Source organism: Amblyraja radiata, chromosome 37 (genome assembly GCF_010909765.2).
Source record: "Amblyraja radiata isolate CabotCenter1 chromosome 37, sAmbRad1.1.pri, whole genome shotgun sequence".
NCBI lineage: Eukaryota > Metazoa > Chordata > Chondrichthyes > Rajiformes > Rajidae > Amblyraja > Amblyraja radiata.
In genome coordinates, this window is record NC_045992.1 from 21,567,423 (window position 1) to 21,586,000 (window position 18,578).

Consider the following 18,578-nt stretch of genomic DNA (forward strand, 5'->3'; position numbering starts at 1 on the left):
CATATTCAACAAATATGCATCACTTGCATGTTTGTTTACAAATAGATAATACCACGGTGGTGGTCTATATTATCCATATGGGCAGTATAAAATCGATATCATGTGACAATTTGGTCAACACAATCTGGCAATGGTGTGTCGACAGACATATTTGGCTATCAGCAACTTACCTACCAGCTAAGCTAAATACAGTGGCAGACACCAGGTCACGCAAATTCAATGTAAACACCGAATGGATGTTAAATCCCAAAGCATTTGCTAAAATTACAAAGAAATATGGCACGCCAGATATCGATCTATTTGCATCCAGACTAAATCACCAGGTTCCAATGTATGTCGCTTGGGAACCAGACCCTGAGGCAGCAGCGAAAGATGCATTCGCGCTGGACTTGGGAAAATTCTTCTTTTATGCTTTTCCTCCCATCTGCCTCATCAGTCGGGTACTACGTAAAATACAGATGGACTCTGCTTCAGGTATTTTGATAGTACCTGACTGGCCTACACAGCCATGGTTCCCAGTGGTCCTCGACATGGTCGTCGAGACCCCAATGACTTTTCCCAGTAGCCCAGACTTGTTAACTCACCCAGTATCAGGCATAAGCCACCCATGCCACGATAAAATTAAACTTCTGGGTTGCAGGTTTTTAAAAGGCCTCTGCTGGGCCTGGGATTGTCAGAAAACACCATCAACACAATGACAGCATCCCACCGCGTATCCACAAGGAAACAATACTTGTCAAACATCAAGAAGTGGGAAAGATACTGTTCGAACACAGGAACAGGGTCAAGGAAAGAGCGTTCACGTCACGGCCCTGTTTCAACCAATCTTTCCACCACCACGCACAAGACGCACAAGAAGCGCAAGACACACACTATTGTGCAGATGCCGAGAAGTGTGTTCAGCTCTTGCTGAACAACTTCTAATCTTGTGTGTGGACTCGATAAGAAGAAGAAGACAGGAACCACATACTCAACTACAACTGTAACCAATGTACTGGAGTGCCTGGCATGCCTTCACCACAATGAAGGACTCAGCTACAGCGCCATTAATACAGCCAGAAGTGCTCTGTCAGCCTATTTAATTCAGGCACCAGGACAACAGGCCATGGGATCCCACCCGCTGGTGATCAAGCTCATGAGAGGCATTTTTAACTCTAATCCCCCCCAGACCTAGGTAAACCCAAATCTGGGATGTCAGTGTGGTCCTGACATACCTTAGGGGATGGTCACCAGCCAGGTCCCTCACCCTGGAACAATTAACTCTGAAGACGGTCATGCTGATGGCACTTGTCTCAGCACAAAGAGTCCAGTCGCTTCATCTATTACGATTGGACAACATGGTTGTAACACCAGACCGTGTCTCATTTACCATCCAGGGGCTGGTCAAACAGAGCAGGCCAGGAACATCAAGCCCAGTCATGGAATTCCGGGCTTACCCACCTGAACCACGGTTATGTGTCATGACCCACCTATTGAACTATATTGACACAACAAGAATTCCCCGAGGGAGAGAAAAAGCCTTATGGGTCAGCCACAAGAAACCTCATGGAAGGGTGACGAGCCAAACTATTTCAAGATGGCTCAAGCAGGTGCTAAAAGCCGCTGGTGTAAATACTAACGTATATAAATCTCACTCCACCAGGGCAGCATCCACGTCGGCGACTAAGAGGACGGACGTACCTATGGACCACATCCTGGCTACAGCGGGGTGCTCTGGGGAAAAAACGTTTCAAACTTTTTATAATAAGCCGTTGGCAGAACCTGCATCATTTGCAGAAAAAATATTAGAATCTGCAAATATATAATTTAAGCCCGGGGGAGCAATTTGTTTTTGTTTAAACACCATTATTGTCTTTACAAACAGATTCATGGTTGATTAGGATAACATACTTCCTCCCTCGAATGACTTCGGCAGCGAGTGAAGTATGAACTGTTACACGGTTTGAAATCACAGAGCTTTAAAATCTTCACGTAGTCACTCACGTGAAGTAAAATAGTAAGATTAAACGAGAACTTACCAGTTCGAAGTTTGATCTGTATTTTATGAGGAGTTACGATGAGGGATTACGTGCCCTCCGCTCCCGCCCTCAATTATAGAGATCAACTGATATTTAAGTTCTCCTTTTCTTTACTATGTTTATTTCAATTATTGTGTCTTTCTGTGATTCCACACCGCTGCTTTGAAGTATGTCGCGCATGCGTGCTGGACGGGTTCTTCACGTAATCCCTCATCGTAACTCCTCATAAAATACAGATCAAACTTCGAACTGGTAAGTTCTCGTTTAATCTTACTATTTTATATGATGAGCATTTGTCAGCACTAGGTCTGTACATACATAGATACATAGACAAAAGGTGCAGGATGAGGCCATTCGGCCCTTCGAGCCAGCACCACCTTTCAATGTGATCATGGCTGATCATCCACAGCCAGTTCCCCATTCCTGCCTTCTCCACATATCCCTTGATTCCGCTAGCCCCAAGAGTTCTATCTGACTCTCTCTTGACAGCATCCAGTGAATCGGCCTCCACTGCCTTCTGAGGCAGAGAATTCCACAAACTCACAACTGTCAGGGTGAAAACATTTGTTCTCATTTCAGTTCTAAATGGCCTACCCCTTATTCTTAAACTGTGGGCCCTGGTTCTTGACTCCCCCAACATCGGGAACATGTTTACTGCATCTAGCGTGTCCAATCCCTTAATAATTTTATATGTTTCCATTAGATCCCCTTTAATCCTTCTATGGCACGCCAGATATCGATCTAATTGTTTCTTAAACATGGCAATAGTCCTGCCTCAACTAGACTTGGCAGCACGGTGATGCAGAGGTAGAATAGCTGCCTCACAGTGCCCGGGACCCGGGTGCTGTCTGTATAGAGACTGTACGTTCTCCCCGAGACCCCATGGGTTTCCTCCAGGTGCTCCGGTTTCCTCCCACACTCCAAAATTATAAATAGTCCTAAGTGTGTAGGATAGTGTTGGTGTGCGCAGTGATCATTGGTCGGCACAGACTCAGTGGGCCGAAGGGCCTCTTTCCAGATTGTATCTCTTAACTACCTCCTCTGGCAGCTTGTCCCATTCACCCACCACCCTTCATATGAAAAGGTTACTCCTCAGATTCCGTTTAAATCTTTCCCCCCCTCACCTTAAACCCATGCTCTCCAGTTCTCGATTCCCCTACTCTGGGCTAGTGACTGTGCATCTAACTGATCTATTCCTCTCATGATCATATCTATAAGATCACCCCTCATCCTTCAGCGCTCCAAAGAATAGAGTCCTAGCCTGCTCAACCTCTCCCTACAGCTCAGACCTTCGAGTCCTGGCACCATCCTCGTAAATCTTCTCTGTGCCCTTTCCAACTTGACATCTTTCCTGGAAGGCGCCCAGATCTGAACACAATACTCTAAATGCGGCCTCATCAACATCTTATACAACTGCAACATGACCTCGCAACTTCTATACTCAATACTCTCATCTTCAATCAGTGGAGGATCTCGTTACCACCCATCAGTATAGTGACCTGGAGACACCTTACCCTGCAGATAGACATAATATGCTGGAGTAACTCAGCGGGATAGGCTGCATCTCTGGAGAGAAGGAACGGGTGACGTTTCGGGTCGAGACACTTTTTCATACTGAGAGTCAGGACACACACAGAGGTACGGAGGGTAAGGTGTGAAAATAACAAATCAAGGCAGGCGATGATCAAGGAAATGTAGAATGGTATATTGTTGGCCGGAAAGGTGACAACAAGGCATACAATCAGCAAAATTAATCAGGACAGAAACTAGTCGGAGAACTAGGGTGGGGGAGGAACAGAGAAATAGGGTTACTTAAAGTTAGAGAAATTAATGTTCATACCGCAGGGGTGTAAGCTGCCCAAGCGAAATATGAGGTGATGTTCCTCCAATTTGCGCTGGGCCTCACTCTGGCAATGGAGGAGGCCCAGGACAGAGAGGTCAGTGTGGGAATGGGAGGGGGAGTTAAAGTGGTGAGCAACCGGGATATCGTGTAAGTCTAGCCAGACTGAACGGAGGTGTTGAGTGAAATGATAGCTGAGCCTGCACTTGGTGTCCTGATATATAGGAGTTCATACCTGTAACAGCAGATGCAGTGGATGAGGTTGGAGGAGGTGCAAGTGAACCTCTGCCTAAACCTGTAAGGATTTTCGGGGTCCTTGGACAGACTCGAGGGAGGAGGTAAACGGACAGGTGTTGCACCTCATGCGGTTCCTGGGGAAAGTACCTGAGGAGAGGCTGGTTTGGGTGACTCCCCCCCTCCTTACCCTGCAACTGGCTGAAGTTGGTCAAGAAGTCCGCGGCGATGGATTTGAGTTCATTGTTCTGCAGGGAAACGAAGCGAATGTTTCCCACCACATCCTTCATCATTTTGAAGAGTGCCACCGGGAAAGAGGTGAGTTTGCAGTTCGACAGGTCTGGGGAAACAAAGATGAACAGTGTACCGTGTCAGGAGAACAGTTATAGTGCAACACTAACATCCTGGGCCCTTGCTCTTGAGGAAATATATAATAAAATTGCTCAAATGATAAGTTCTTAAGGAACTTGTATTAAGTGGCAAGAGAAAAGCTTGGAGTTGGGGCTTTCAGAAATACATGCCTCCACAAAGAAATAAAGAACAAAGAACACACACAGGAGAACAGATGGCTTATCACAACATGGAAATGTTGATCTGATGGGCACCATCCTTCTTCCTTTGTGACACATCTTCCGAGCTCGGGTGTATCATTAAGGCGATTTATGGTTGCTATGTTGGATTGTAGGCACCAAGGGTAGATACTAGTCTGTGAGATGGTTTGTGCTGTTTAAATGTATTTATGTTGAGATAAGAGATAAGGCATAGGTGATGGTTGTGTGACCTTTGCAAAAGGATTTCTTATGTTATAGAAGACTGAGAATGTAACTCTGTTTTGATCTAAGCCAAACGATTGGGGTTTGCATATTGTAATCTTCAAATTGCTGTGTGGAATGTTATTGATAAGAAGTTGTAAAGAGGCCTTACATTCCTTTCCTCCAGAGATAGAAGATGGAGGTTGTAATACAAAATGAAATTAGACCCGAGCTTGGGAAGAAGCAATCAAGTGTGACAATTAATGGCCTTTATGTGTCTGTAGTTGGTAATTGTGTGATTAGAACTTTGTCTTTACCACTTTGTAAGAATGGGGCAAAACTCATCTTTAATCTTTGTAATCCATAAGTAACTGTATTTTAACTAAGTGGTTGTAAGGAAATTAATTGTGAAGTGTATTGTGTTTAATTACGATTGTAAGTATTAGACTTTGTTTAAATCGGAAGTTTTAGAAATAACTTTCTTTTCCAAAAGTGAAAATATGTGATTGCTATATTATGTGTATATTCTGAAAAGTATTCTGTGAGAATTAGTTTTATATCTGTGGTTTTACTTTATTGAAACAAAATGATTTTGAGCAAAGAGGTTGAAGAAACCACAGAGGGGAAGAAGGTTGTAAAGGGGCTGGAAAAGGGAAAATCATGTGACTATACGTGTTGTCAATCAATGGAAAGGATTTAGTTGATTGGTTAATGCAAATTAGTTAAATGTATGGTAAACCATAATGATTGGTTAATAGTTTGCTACTCCTTTTGTACTATTGAATTGAATTGAATTGAATACCTTTATTGTCATTCAGACCTTACGGTCTGAACGAAATTTCGTGCCTGCAGTCATACATACAATCATACAATAATAAACAACAATAAACACAAATTAACACCACCACAGTGTATCCTCCAAGCACCTCCTCACTGTGGTGGAGGCATAAATCTTAGGGTTACTGTCTCTTCCCTCCTCTTCTCCCTCTGCGCTGAGGAGATTCCCCACCGGGCGATGGCACAACAGTCCCGCGGCTCACCGAACCCCGCAAACGGGCCGGTTCAAACACCGCGGCCCGGGGGTGGTCGAAGCTGCCGCCCTCCAGTCCAGCACACGCAGCCGCTGGCCCGCGGCTGAACCCCGGACTCAGGTCACCGCCTCAGAACGCCGTCCCAGCCACCGGAGCACCGTTCCAGCCCCGAGCCGGATCGCCCTCACGTGAGTACCGTTCTCCCTTGGGCTGGGCCACTCCGACGGGAGTGCCGTTCCACCCTCGGGCTGGGCCACTCCGACGGGAGTGCCATTCTCCCTCGGGCTGGGCCACTCCGACGGGCCACAGCCCCTTACGGGAAAGTCTCTCAGCCCCTCGCCAGGCCGCTCTCACGAGAGCGCAGTTCCAGCCCCGGGCTGGGCCACCCTCACGGGAGCTCAGGGCGAGTCCTGTCAGCTGCCTCCAGAATCCCGAGGTCGCCAGCTCCGCCATTAGGCCTCAGTGTAGACGGAGGCAGAGAAGGGGGATACGACAAAAAGGTCGTATTCCCCCCGAAGGGAGAGACAGCAAGCCCCGTTTCACCCCCCACCCCACATAAACACGACCTAAAAACCAAAAACGTAACTAGACAAAACGAAAAAGATACAACACAAAAAAGTAAAAGACAAACGGACTGCAGGCGAGCCGCAGCCGTTCCCGCCGCCGCCACTATCCTTGTCTTTTACCTATATAATGTGTTACATTTATGCCAAAGTCAGTAGTTCTTTCGACCTGCTCCAGAGTTTCTAACTGTGTTGGAAGGTTTAAAGAATTATCCAGCGCTGTAAGAATAAAGAATTGATTTTAGCAGCAATGGTTTGAATCAAGTTTTCTTGAATTAGACTGGCAAAAAGAACTCATTTTAACACTATGATTGGTGTCATTTACCCCCATTGCACTGAGCCATGTGCCCCCCCCCCCCCCCCCCATCCAGTTCTGCCCCTCTCACTACCCATGTCATTCTCAAGCTCCATTCTTTCCCAAAAATGCATCTATTTTTGTTTAGGAAGCTGTTTCCACTTCTGCCTCTCTAGCTGTTCTCAGTTAGTCTCTAAATTCTGAATTTATTCTTCTGATCCAGATCTCATTGATAATCTCTGTAGTCACTGATCCATCCAGTTACAATAGACAATAGACAATAGGTGCAGGAGGAGGCCATTCGGCCCTTTGAGCCAGCACCGCCATTCAATGTGATCATGGCTGATCATCCCCAATCAGTACCCCGTTCCTGCCTTCTCCCCATATCCCCTGACTCCGCTATTTTTAAGAGCCCTATCTAGCTCTCTCTTGAAAGCATCCAGAGAACCTGCCTCCACTGAGGCAGAGAATTCCACAGACTCATCACTCTCTGTGAGAAAAAGTGTTTCCTCGTCTCCATTCTAAATGGCTTACTCCTTATTCTTAAACTATAGCCCCTGGTTCTGGACCAAAACCTCAAACTCCTTTAGCAAGTTGTGTAATTGTTACCAAATTTATCTCCCATTCATTTACAGATTTGAACCTCTGGGTATTCAAAGCTGGACATGACAGTGGCAAGATAGTTGAGTTGAGCAAGAGCATAGAAGTTTGGAGGTCATGTTGTGTAAGATGGAGGTGAGTCCGCATTTAGAGTATTGTGTTAATTTCTGAGCAGCATGTTACAAGAAAGATGTTGTCAAGCTGGAAAGTGTACAAAGAAGATAGATACAAAAAGCTGGAGTAACTCAGCGGAGTTTAGACTGGAGTCTGAAGAAGGGTCTCGACCCGAAACATCACCCATTCCTTCTCTCCAAAGAAGCAGTCTGTCCCACTGAGTTTCCCCAGCTTTTTGTGTTTATCTATGGTTTAAACCAGCATCTGCAGTTCCTTCTTACACAACGGTACAAATAAGATTTACGAGGATGTTGCCAGGACTCGAGGGTCTGAGCTACAGGGAGAGGTTGAGGTAGATTAGGGGCATTACTGGTCGGCGCAGACTCGGTTGGCCGAAGGGTCTGTATCCGCTCTGTATCTCTAAAGTCTAAAGCTCCTTCTTCAACACTACAAAGAAATTCATCGCCAATCTCCTAGACCCAAGAATCAGCATCCTGTTCAACACTGGATCGTCAACTTCCTGACCCAGAGACCACAATCAGTGAGAGAGGTAACAAAATGTCCTCCACTATAATTGTCAACACGAGTACCTTGCAAGGATGTCTTCCCAGTCCCCTACAACACTCCCTATACGATCACAACCAGGAGGACACATTTTGCTCTAACTCCATCTATACATTTGCTGATGACACCACAGTAGTGGGCAGGTAAACTAAATTACGTAGATACATAGACAAGAGGTGCAGGAGTAGGCCATTCGGCCCTTCGAGCCAGCAACCCCATTCAATGTGATCATGGCTGATCATCCACAGCCAGTACCCCGTTCCTGCCTTCTACCCATATCCCTTGATTCCGCTAGCCCCGAGAGCTCTATCTAAAGCGGCCTTTTCACGGGGCGAGTTGACGCAAGATGTCACAAGAGTGAAGAGGTCGTGGTCCAGCACGAGTCTCGCACGATATAACGGGGATAGATAAAGAGTTCCCACGGTACTCGGCATTTATGTTATTTGTGCGAGTGACTTGGCCGTTTCCCGAGCTTTCGCGTTAAATCTTGAATGAACATCGTGAACTACACGTGACACAAATGATGTAACTTTTTTTTTCACACACTATAAATATCCTCCCTTGGTTGAATTGGCTCATTTGGAGACATATTTTACTGTGTATGTGGGAGACACAGATGGACTGAGCACAGTACCTCGGTCTTACTGTGTGTGGGAGAGGGGGAGAAAGAGACGTACACTCACAGAGGCAGAGTCTCTCAGCCTGTGTAAGAGGGAGGGAGAGAGAGAGAGAGGCACACACAAGGTGGATGTGAAATCTCACCTGCCTGTTTCAGTGACAGACACCCGCCGCCAGTAAATGAAGACACCCCCATCTGTCTCCCCCTCCTCTCCCTCGACCCCCCCACCTTTCCCTCCCAACTCCAGTCCCGTCCCGACCCCCTGGGAAACTGAATAGAGCAACAATATAGATATAGAAACTGAAACAATATAGAAACTGAATAGCGCAACATGGCAAAAACATCTCTGACACGCTTTACCCCCTTTCTTTGAGATTTTCTGGGAGCCATCTCTGCAAGTGTTCCTGTTAAAATGATTATCCAACAATGACAATTAGGTGGGACGTCCTCGAAGGACACATGTTCCCTTGTCGATATTTTTACTCACCTTCTGTCCCCTCTGTCCAGCTTCCAGGTTTACCGTTCGCAGGAGTTCCCATGCGCTATATCTCTAAAATCTGAAGTTAGGCAATGTCTAAAGGAACTGCAGACGCTGGTTAATGCTGGTTAATACGCACAGAAGGACACAAAATGTTGGTGTAACTCAGCAGGTAAGTCAGATCTGGGAAGAAAAACATAAAAAGCTGGAGTAAGTCAGCGGGTCAGGCAGCATCTCTGGAGAAAAAGAATAGGTGACGATTCGAATCGGAGCCCTTCTTCAGACAGCCTAATCGGAATTGAGTCTGAAGATGTGTCTCGTCCCGAAACATCAGCTTTTTTTCTCAAGAGATGCTGCTTGACTCGCTGAGTTACTCCAGCTTTTTGTGTCTGTCTTCGGTTTAAACCAGCATGTGCAGTTCACTCCTTACACGGGTCTCTGTACAACATTGATTGGTAGCGTTCCGGACCCCTGGACCCGAGGACTCCGACCTGTATCTCTCAAAGAAGTACATGTGAAAAATTTCTCACGGACCATAAAAATGCGTAACCTTTCAGTAAAGTCCCTTTTAAAGTCCCTTTTAAAGATTATAGTTATTTTCTTGAATCTCATTAACATAACTCATGAATAAGTTGATGTCCATATGCGGATGCAAATCTTTATTTTTATTTATTTTTTAAATTCAATCCCACAGAAGATAATTTTTACTCACCTTCTGTCCCCTCTGTCCGGCTTCCGGGTTCACCGTTCGCAGGAGTTCCCACGGTACCCGCAAGAGTTATTACGGATATCGCACTGGCCACTACGTCCATATAATGTTGCAATACTCAACCACAAGTGTACAAGTCAATCTTGGAGAAATTCAAACTTTCTTGAATTTTCTCCCGAGTGACCAAGTTACACGATGACCTGCCGTTAGCGCTACGGTGGTCCACGAATGCCGTACTGTTACCGCACGAGGTTCCCACGATGTTAAACTCCGGTTAACTCTTGCGTCAAGTCGCCCCGTGAAAAGGCCGCTTAACTCTCTTTGTGAATTGGCCTCCACTGCCTTCTGAGGCAGAGAATTCCACAAATTCACAACTATCTGGGTGAAATTTTTCCTCATCACTAGTCAGGATGTTTAGGCACTAAAAAACACTGAAATAGGCAGGCAAAAAGGCATAATAAAATAACAAAAAAGGCACGGAAAAGGCATTTAAGGACAAAAAAGGCATATGGTTTAAAATGATAATATAAAGGTATACTACATTGAATGCCCAAAGTTGCCTGGTTGCACATAATTACTAGCATTTTTTTCAAATTATCTATGCCGTCTATCAGACAGAATATGCTTCAGTTGTGAAAAACTTCTTTCTACCTCAGCTGAGGTCACTGGTGCATACCCGAAACAAGCTACAGACTCTATATTCATGTCAATATCTTGTGCATTACAACTACCTTTGAGAACTTTAGCTATGTTTTGAATTTCTTCAAGATCTTTGTTAGCTAAAATCACTCTCTCACATTTTCCCCTTCAACCATCCTTATACTCCCAATTTGTCAACCCCTACCCCCGCTATTTAGTTTAAACCCACACGTGTGACACTAGTAAACCTGCCTGCCAGAATGTTGTTCCCCCTCCAGTTAAGGTGTAACCTATCCCTTTTGTACAGGTCACCCCTACCCCAGAAGAGATCCCAGTGGTCTTTAAATCTGAATCCCTACTCCCTGCACGCACCCCTCAGCCTATCTCCCTGTTCCTGCCCTCACCAGCACAAGGTACTGGAAGTAAACCCAAAATAACCACCATAGAATTCCTGCTTTACAGCCTTCTTCCTAACTCTCTAAACTCACGTTGCAGAACCTTCTTCCTCTTCTTTTCGATGTCGTTTGTGCCCACATGCACAACCATTTCCGGCTGCTCACCTTCCCTCTTGAGGATGTTATGAAGTTCAGATGCTCCAAGACATCTTGGACCCTGCCACCAGGGAGGCAACACACCATCCTCGAGTCTCGCATGTCGCAAATTAAATTAATTTGGAACTTCTCTATAATATTGCAATGCTGTGAAACTATGTTCTGCGCTCTCGAGTGTGAAGAAGGACACTAATGCCCCTGTCCCACTTAGGAAACTGAAAGGAAACCTCTGGAGACTTTGCCCCTCACCATGCAGTTTCCGGAGGTTTTTGTCAGTCTCCGTACCTGCAACCTCCGGCAACCACCTGCAACCTCCGGGAACCGCACGGAAACGTTGGGTGGGGCGCAAAGTCTCCAGAGGTTTCTCTTCAGGTTTCCTAAGTGGGACAGGGGCATAACACGAATCGCCACCTATCTATTTTATCCAAAGATGCTGCCTGACCCTCTGAGTCACTCCAGCACTTTGTGTCTCTTTCTGCACACTGGTATTTTGCTCTTTACTCTACCTATTGTACTAGTGCATGGCCTGATTGTACTCATGCATTATATGATTGGATTTGTCTGGACAGCACACGAACAAAAGCTTTTCAGTCTCTCTGTATACGTGGCAGTAATAAACCGATACCATCAAATCCCCATCAACACTGGTCTCATCTGCCAGCACTTTGTCCCTCGTGTTCTGTACAGTGGCAAGTCCTTTAGTGCCTTCCACATTCCAACCGCCCACTGTCTGAAATCTTCTTCCTCTGCTTCCCTCTACACCAATGCCCCCTAGTTTTAGATACCTCTATACGGGGAAATAAGGAACTACAGATGCAGCTTTACAAAAGAAAAAAGCGTAAAGGTGTTGGGAGTAACTTAGCGGGTCAGGCAGCATCAGTGGTGGACATGGGTAGGCGATGCATTGTGTCAGGACCCTTCTTCAGATCCAAGGTTCAGCTTCACTGCGGTGAATTCTGTTCCACACGTGTTGATAAAGGAGATGGCAGATCATTCAACAATTGTTCATTAGCTTGAGAGTGAATGGTTTATACAGCAGGACCAAAGCACCAAGTGCTGGAGTAACTCAGCCGGTCAGGCAGCATCTCCGGAGAACATGGAGAGGTGACGTTTCGGGTCGGGATCCTTCTTCAGACAGATTGCAGTAAGCGGGGAGGGGGAGAAAGTTGGAAGAGTGGTCAGGGTGGGACAGACCCGGCAGATGGTACAGGTGAGAGGGAGGCTTTGATTAACAGACGGGTGGACAAAGGCCAGAGATGAAAAGACAAAGGGGACTAAGATAGGAGAGATGAGGAGTGTGATTTAAAGCCAGAGGAAGGGACATGGGTGGAAGGGGACAGACACAAAATGCTGGAGTCACTCAGCGGGTCAGGCAGCATCTCTGGAGTGAAGAAATGGGTGACATTTTGGGTCGAGACACTTCTTCAGACCGAATGTCAGGGGAGAGGGAGACTAGAGATATAGAAGGGGAAGGTGTGAAAAGACCAGATCAAAACAGGACAGTGAAACGGGTCAGAGAACTAGGGTGGGGGAGATTAGATTAGATTAGATTAGATTATTAGATTATACCTTTAATAATCCTTTTCAGGAAATTACAGTGCCACGACAGCTTCAAGACAGACATAACACCACACATTTCCTCAAATGGCTTCCATACTTAACAAGTTAAAATACAAGTTAAAATACAAGTTAAAATACAATTAATTTAAAAAAAAAGTGCAGTTATTTATGCGCATTATATAATCTTATAGCAGCTGGTAAACAGGACTTCCTATGTCTCTCAGTTTTGCACATTGGTGCAATCAGCCTCTGACTGAAGATGCTGCTCTTGATCACCTTCAGGGCATGGAGTGGGTGAGTGGGGTTGGTCATTATAGAACCTAGTTTGTTCAGAGGGTTGGAGGGAGAGCGAAAGCAAGAGTTATTTGAAGTTAGATTCATCAATATTCATACCGCTGGGTTGTAAACTGCACAAACGGAATGTGCAAACTGATGTGATGTTGTGCTGTTGGGTGAAAGGGGGTGGGGGGGGATGGATAGTGGGTGAGGTTCATGTGCACCTGGGTGGGGCACAGGGAAGAGGAGAAAAAAGAAGGGTGTGTGTGTGTTACCTTCAATTAGAGAGTTCAATGTTTATACCGTTGGTGTGTAAGCTGCCCAAATAAAATATGAGGCTGTTTCTCCAGTTTGCATGTGGCGTCACTCTGGCAATGGAGGAGCCCAGGACAGAAAGGTCAGTGTGGGAATGGGAAGAGGAGTTTAAATATTTAGCAACTGGGAGATCCATCAGGCCTTGGTGGACCGAGCGCACGTGTTCAGTGAAACGGTCACCGTGTCTACACCTAGTCTCACAGATGTACCAGGAGCCCACATTCCCCAGATTCAGCAACAGCTTCTTTCCCGCTGATATCAGACAATGCGATGGTCCTCCCACAAGCTAGAGCATATCCCGATCTTCCAATCTACCTCATTGTTGACATTGAACTTTTATCTGTAACGGGGCGCCACAGTGGCAGTTTATGAAACAGATAGACATGTACATGGATGGGACAGGTTTGGAGGGATATCGGCCAAATGCAGGTAGATGGGACTCGTGTAGATGGGACATGTTGGTCGGTGTGGGCAAGTTAGCCCGAGGGGCCTGTTTCCATGCTGTATCACTCTCTCTATGACAGTGAGCCGTGCTTACTTTAACACTGCCTCTGAACAGTAAGCAAGGTTTACAAACCTCCGCTCCCATGTGCTTCATCAATGTCCACTCCCATATTTGGATGGGCAACTCCTTGTCCTTTATTCTGCCTTGATCTTACACTCCTCTTATAGTCTACGGTTGTTTCTGAAACCACTACTCTCCAAATGTATGTTTAAAAGGTTAATTGGCTTCAGTAAAATTGTTAAATGTCTATAGTGTGTGTAGGTTAACATTAATGTGTGGGGATCACTGGTCAGCCTCGACTCGGTGGGCCAAAGGGCCCGTTTCCGCGCTGATTCTCTAAAACTAAAAACTTTGTCCCGGCCAAGGAGTTGTCATCTCTGGTGCTGAAATCATCTACAATCAGCTTCACAGTCACCACACTTACTGATACTGCATCTACCACATCACAATCACAGAGCTGCACCACATGGATACAGGCCCTTCGGCCCATCTCATCCATGACGATCAAGGTGCCATTTCCCTGCATCTGCCCTATATCCCTCTAAACCCGTCTATCCATATACCTGCGGAAAAGGAATAGGTGACGTTTCGGGTCGAGACCTTTCTTCAGACTGATAGTCAGGGGAGAGGGAAACGAGAGATATGAAATGGTATAAAGAAACAAATGAATGATGCAAAAGGACAAATCAAAGCCCCTGACTCAGTCTGAAGAATGGTCCCAACCCAAAACGTCACCTATTCATTTTCTCCAGAGATGCCGCCTGACCATCTGTTACTCCAGCTTTTTTGTCTTTTTGGTGTAAACCAGCATCCACAGTTCCTTCTTACACACTATCCATATACCTGTCCAAATGCCTTTTAAATATTGTATTTGTACCTGCCTCCACCCTCAGGTCCCCTTTCAATCATTTCTCTCTCACCCTAAACCAATGCTTCTTGAACATCAAATAGCACAACACAAGACTAGGCCATGCGGTCCACGATATCTGTGTAATCCAATGTGCCAATTTATAAACTAATGCTGTCTGCCTGCACATGGCCCATATCACTCAATTCCATGCGTATCGATGTGCCTGTCTAAATGCCTCTTAAACATTGCTATTGTATCTTCTTCCGACATGATCTCCCAGTTCCCAAACACTTTAACTTCCCCTCACATTCCCACACTGACCTTTCTGTCCTGGGCATCATCCTTGTGAGGCCCAACGCAAATTGGAGGAACAGCATCTCATATTTCGCTTGGGCAGCTTACAGCCCAGCGGTATGAATATTGATTTCTCTCAGTTCAAGTAACCCTTGCATCCCCTCTCTCCCCAACGCTCTCCCATCCTAGTCGTTGTACTAGTTTCACTGTTGTCCTGTTAAGTTTCACTGTCTGCATAACTTGTTATCATCTAGCCCACAGCCAACAATGCACCATTGTGGGCTCCACATTTCCTTGACCATTGTTACTTTTTCATTTGTTCTATATCTCTCTATACCGCCATCTGCATCTCTCGTTTCCCTTTCTCCTGACTCTCAGTCTGAAGAAGAGTCTCGACCCGAAACGTCACCTATTCCTTTCCTCCAGAGATGCTGCCTGACCCATTGACTTACTCCAGTTTTTTGTGTCTATCTTCGGTTTAAACCAGCATCTGCAGTTCCTTCCTGCACTATTATGAGGGCACACTTAAGAGTATTTTGTTCAATATTGGTCACCCTGCTGTAGGAAAGCTGAAATGAGTGCAGAGATTTACGGGGATGTTGCCTGGGCTCGAGGGCATGAGCTACGGGGAGATGTTGCGCTAACTAGAACTCTATTCCATGGAGCGCAGGAGGATGAGGAATGATCTTCTGGAGGAGTATAAGATCATGATGGGAAGAGATAGGATGAATGCATAGAGTCTTTTCCTCAAAGGTTCAGGATTGAAGAATTAGAGGACATAGGCTTAAGGTGAGAGGGGAAAGATTGAATAGGGACCCGAGAGGCAACTTTTTCCACACAGAGGGAGGTGGGTGTATGGAACATGGATGTAGGGTGCAGCTACTATAGCAACATTTAAAAGACATTGGGACAGGTACATAAATAGGAAAGGGAGATGGGCCAAAATGCATCTTGGGGTACATGCTGCAGATGGGCTAAAGGGCCTGTTAATGTGCTCTATTATATCTGTGATCTCCCCGATTCTCCATTTGGCCATGAAGTGTACAAAGGTAAAACACAAGCTTGCAATTGCCAAGTAACCAGCACTCGCCTGGATTTTTACTCGTTTTTCCTGCTCTGTGCTCTTGATGTGAAAGAAGGGGCAGCAGATGCTGCTTTACATCGAAGACAGACACAAATAGCAGGAGTAACTCATCGAGACAGGCAACATCTCTGGAGAGAAGGAATGGGAGACGTTTCGGGGTCGAGACTCATCTCAGTCTGTAGAATGGTCTCGACCCTAAACGTGACCTATTCCTTTTCTCCAGAGATGCTGTTTAAGCCGTTGAGTTACTCCAGCATTTTCTGTCTGTCTGTGCTTTAGATCGCTGGTTTTGAGTTCTGAACCTGCAACTGTCCAACGCTGGCTTCAATAAGTGGAGCCAATCTCTCAGTGAGAGCTGCACCAGGGCAGGTTGAAGCCCTGATCATTTTACACAGCTATTTCCTGCAGCGCTCCCTCACCCACGGCAGTGTGGACCACAGAGTGACAACTCCAGACCCAGCCCCAGCTCACCCCCAGTTCCTCAATTGCTGTCACCTCCCCACCCTGGGTCACCCCTCGACTCGGCTCACCCCTAGTTCCCCAGGTACCCCCAACCCAGGGATTAGTTCACCCTCACCCCCCCTTCCACGGCCAGTCATACAGTAGGTCTCTCCCATCCCGTCACTGCCACCGCCACTTTTCCACCGCCCCCTCCCCTCACTGCTCCACCACCCACTCTGTGCCCCCCTCATCCCTCACCCCACCCCCCCCCCCTCAGTGCCACCCTCATCCCGCTAACCCCCTTCCCACCACCCACTCTGTGCCCCCCCTCACCCAGACGCTCGCTGCGCTCCGCCACCATCTCGTTGACGATCCGCGCCACCTTGGCTGCGTCCGCGGCCATGCTGTCCGCTGTCCGCTGTCCGCTGTCCGCTGTCCGCTGCAACACGGAAACACACCGTCACAGGACGGGACAACACGGGGAGCAACACACACACACGTCTGGGGAAACTGGGCTTTCCTGACCAAAGAGCTCCTCTAGTATCTTTGATCCTGACGGGACGGGCGGGGACAAGGGGGAGGGGTTGGGTAGACAGGGGGAGGGGCGGGGTAGACAGGGGGAGGGGTTGGATAGAGAGGGGGAGGGGCGGGGTAGACAGGGGGAGGGGTTGGGTAGACAGGGGGAGGGGTTGGGTAGACAGGGGGAGGGGTTGGGTAGACAGGGGGAGGGGTTGGGTAGACAGGGGGAGGGGTTGGGTAGACAGGGGGAGGGGCGGGGTAGACAGGGGGAGGGGTTGGGTAGACAGGGGGAGGGGCGGGGTAGACAGGGGGAGGGGTTGGATAGAGAGGGGGAGGGGTTGGGTAGAGAGGGGGAGGGGTTGGGTAGAGAGGGGGAGGGGTGGACACAGGGTCTGCTGGGCCCCGGGACGCTTCCCCTCCCCGCAGCGCTCGCCCGCCGACCGGAGCGGCCCCACACTCTCCCCCCGCACCGGCACCGGCACTGGCACTCACCACAGGCCTGACTCGCCACTGACTGTCCCGGGGCGCCGGCAGCGGGGAGACGCTTCAGGCTTCAGGCCGCGAGGAGCGGCGGAGGGAGGGTGGGGAGTAGATGTGGGGAGGAGGAGACTGGGGAGAGATGGAGGGAGAGAAAGGGAAACGGAAACAGAAGGAGGGAGGGAAAGAGATGGGGGGATGGGAGAGAGAAAGAAAGAGGGACAAAGAAAGGGAGGGACAGATAGATGGAAGGAAGAGGGTGTCCGAGGAGGAGGAGTGATGGGAGATGTATGTGGAGAGGGAGGGAGGGAGTCAGGGGTAAAGCAGCAGCACGAGTGAGGGGTTGGTGCGGAGGGGATGCAAGGCAGGTCAAGGTGTTCTGAGAGAGGGGAGATGGAAAGTGAGGAAGGTTGTGGAGAAGGAAGGGGGGGATGGGGGAGGGAGGGTGTGAAGGGTGAGGAAGGGGATGGTAGAGGAGAGAATGAGGGGGTGGTGTATCAGGGTAAGGAAAAAGGGGGCAGTGAGGGAGGTTTAGGGGGTGGGAGAGGGATGAAGCGGGCAATGAAGGAGAGGGGGAGGGGTGGTATTGAACTGTAACCAACAGTTTGAAGAAGGGTCTCGACCCGGAACGTCACCTATTATTTTTCCCCACTGATGCTGCCTGACCCGCTGTGTTACTCCAGGTTACAGTACAACTTTATAAAGCATTTATGAGGCACAGTTGGAACATTACGGTTCTGTTTGCCACCCTACAGGATGAGCCTGCACTGGAGATGGTGTGGAGGAAATGCACAAGATGCTGCCTGGATGGAGTGTTTCAGTTACTGGGTGGGCTGGGAGTAGGGGTCAGAGGGCAAACCTGGTCGGGTCACAAAACTATGAGGCATGAATTGTATTGAACAATAGGAATCCTTCCCCAATAAAGAGCTGGTTCCGTCAAACAGTCCTTGTTCCAAACGTACACTGGCCCCTTCCCCCAAATCCCACTCCACTACATTGGGGCTGCCTCCTGGACCCGTGCACAACGCGATGATTTCTACACCTCTTCCAACCTGCCCTCAAATTCAAGGACCATCTCTGACACCTCCCTTCCCTTTCATGATCTCACTGTCTCCATCACAAGGGACAGACTATTGACTGATGCCTACCACAAACCTGCCACAGTTATCTGGACTACACCTCCACTCACCCTGCCTCTTGCAAAGACGCTATCCCCTACGCAATTTCGCCATCTCTGCCACATCTGCTCC

The 18,578-nt window shown here is 47.6% G+C and overlaps 1 protein-coding gene across 3 annotated transcripts in view; it reads right to left on the minus strand.

The window, feature by feature from the left end:
• Positions 1-17,465, minus strand: part of lrrc20 (leucine rich repeat containing 20) — a 40,283-nt gene extending 22,818 nt beyond the window's left edge. The window contains exons 1-3 of one of the 3 annotated variants that reach the window (XM_033012486.1): positions 17,344-17,465; positions 16,666-16,757; positions 4,283-4,432 (exon numbers count right to left, since the gene is read on the minus strand). In XM_033012486.1, coding sequence (XP_032868377.1) covers positions 4,283-4,432; positions 16,666-16,735 — 220 coding nt within the window. In that variant the 5' untranslated portion in view covers positions 16,736-16,757; positions 17,344-17,465. Of the gene's footprint in view, positions 1-4,282; positions 4,433-16,665; positions 16,758-16,857; positions 16,876-17,343 lie in introns of those variants that run through there. The other 2 variants (XM_033012487.1, XM_033012488.1) reach the window with 2 other exon arrangements.
• Positions 17,466-18,578: the final 1,113 nt, after the last annotated feature.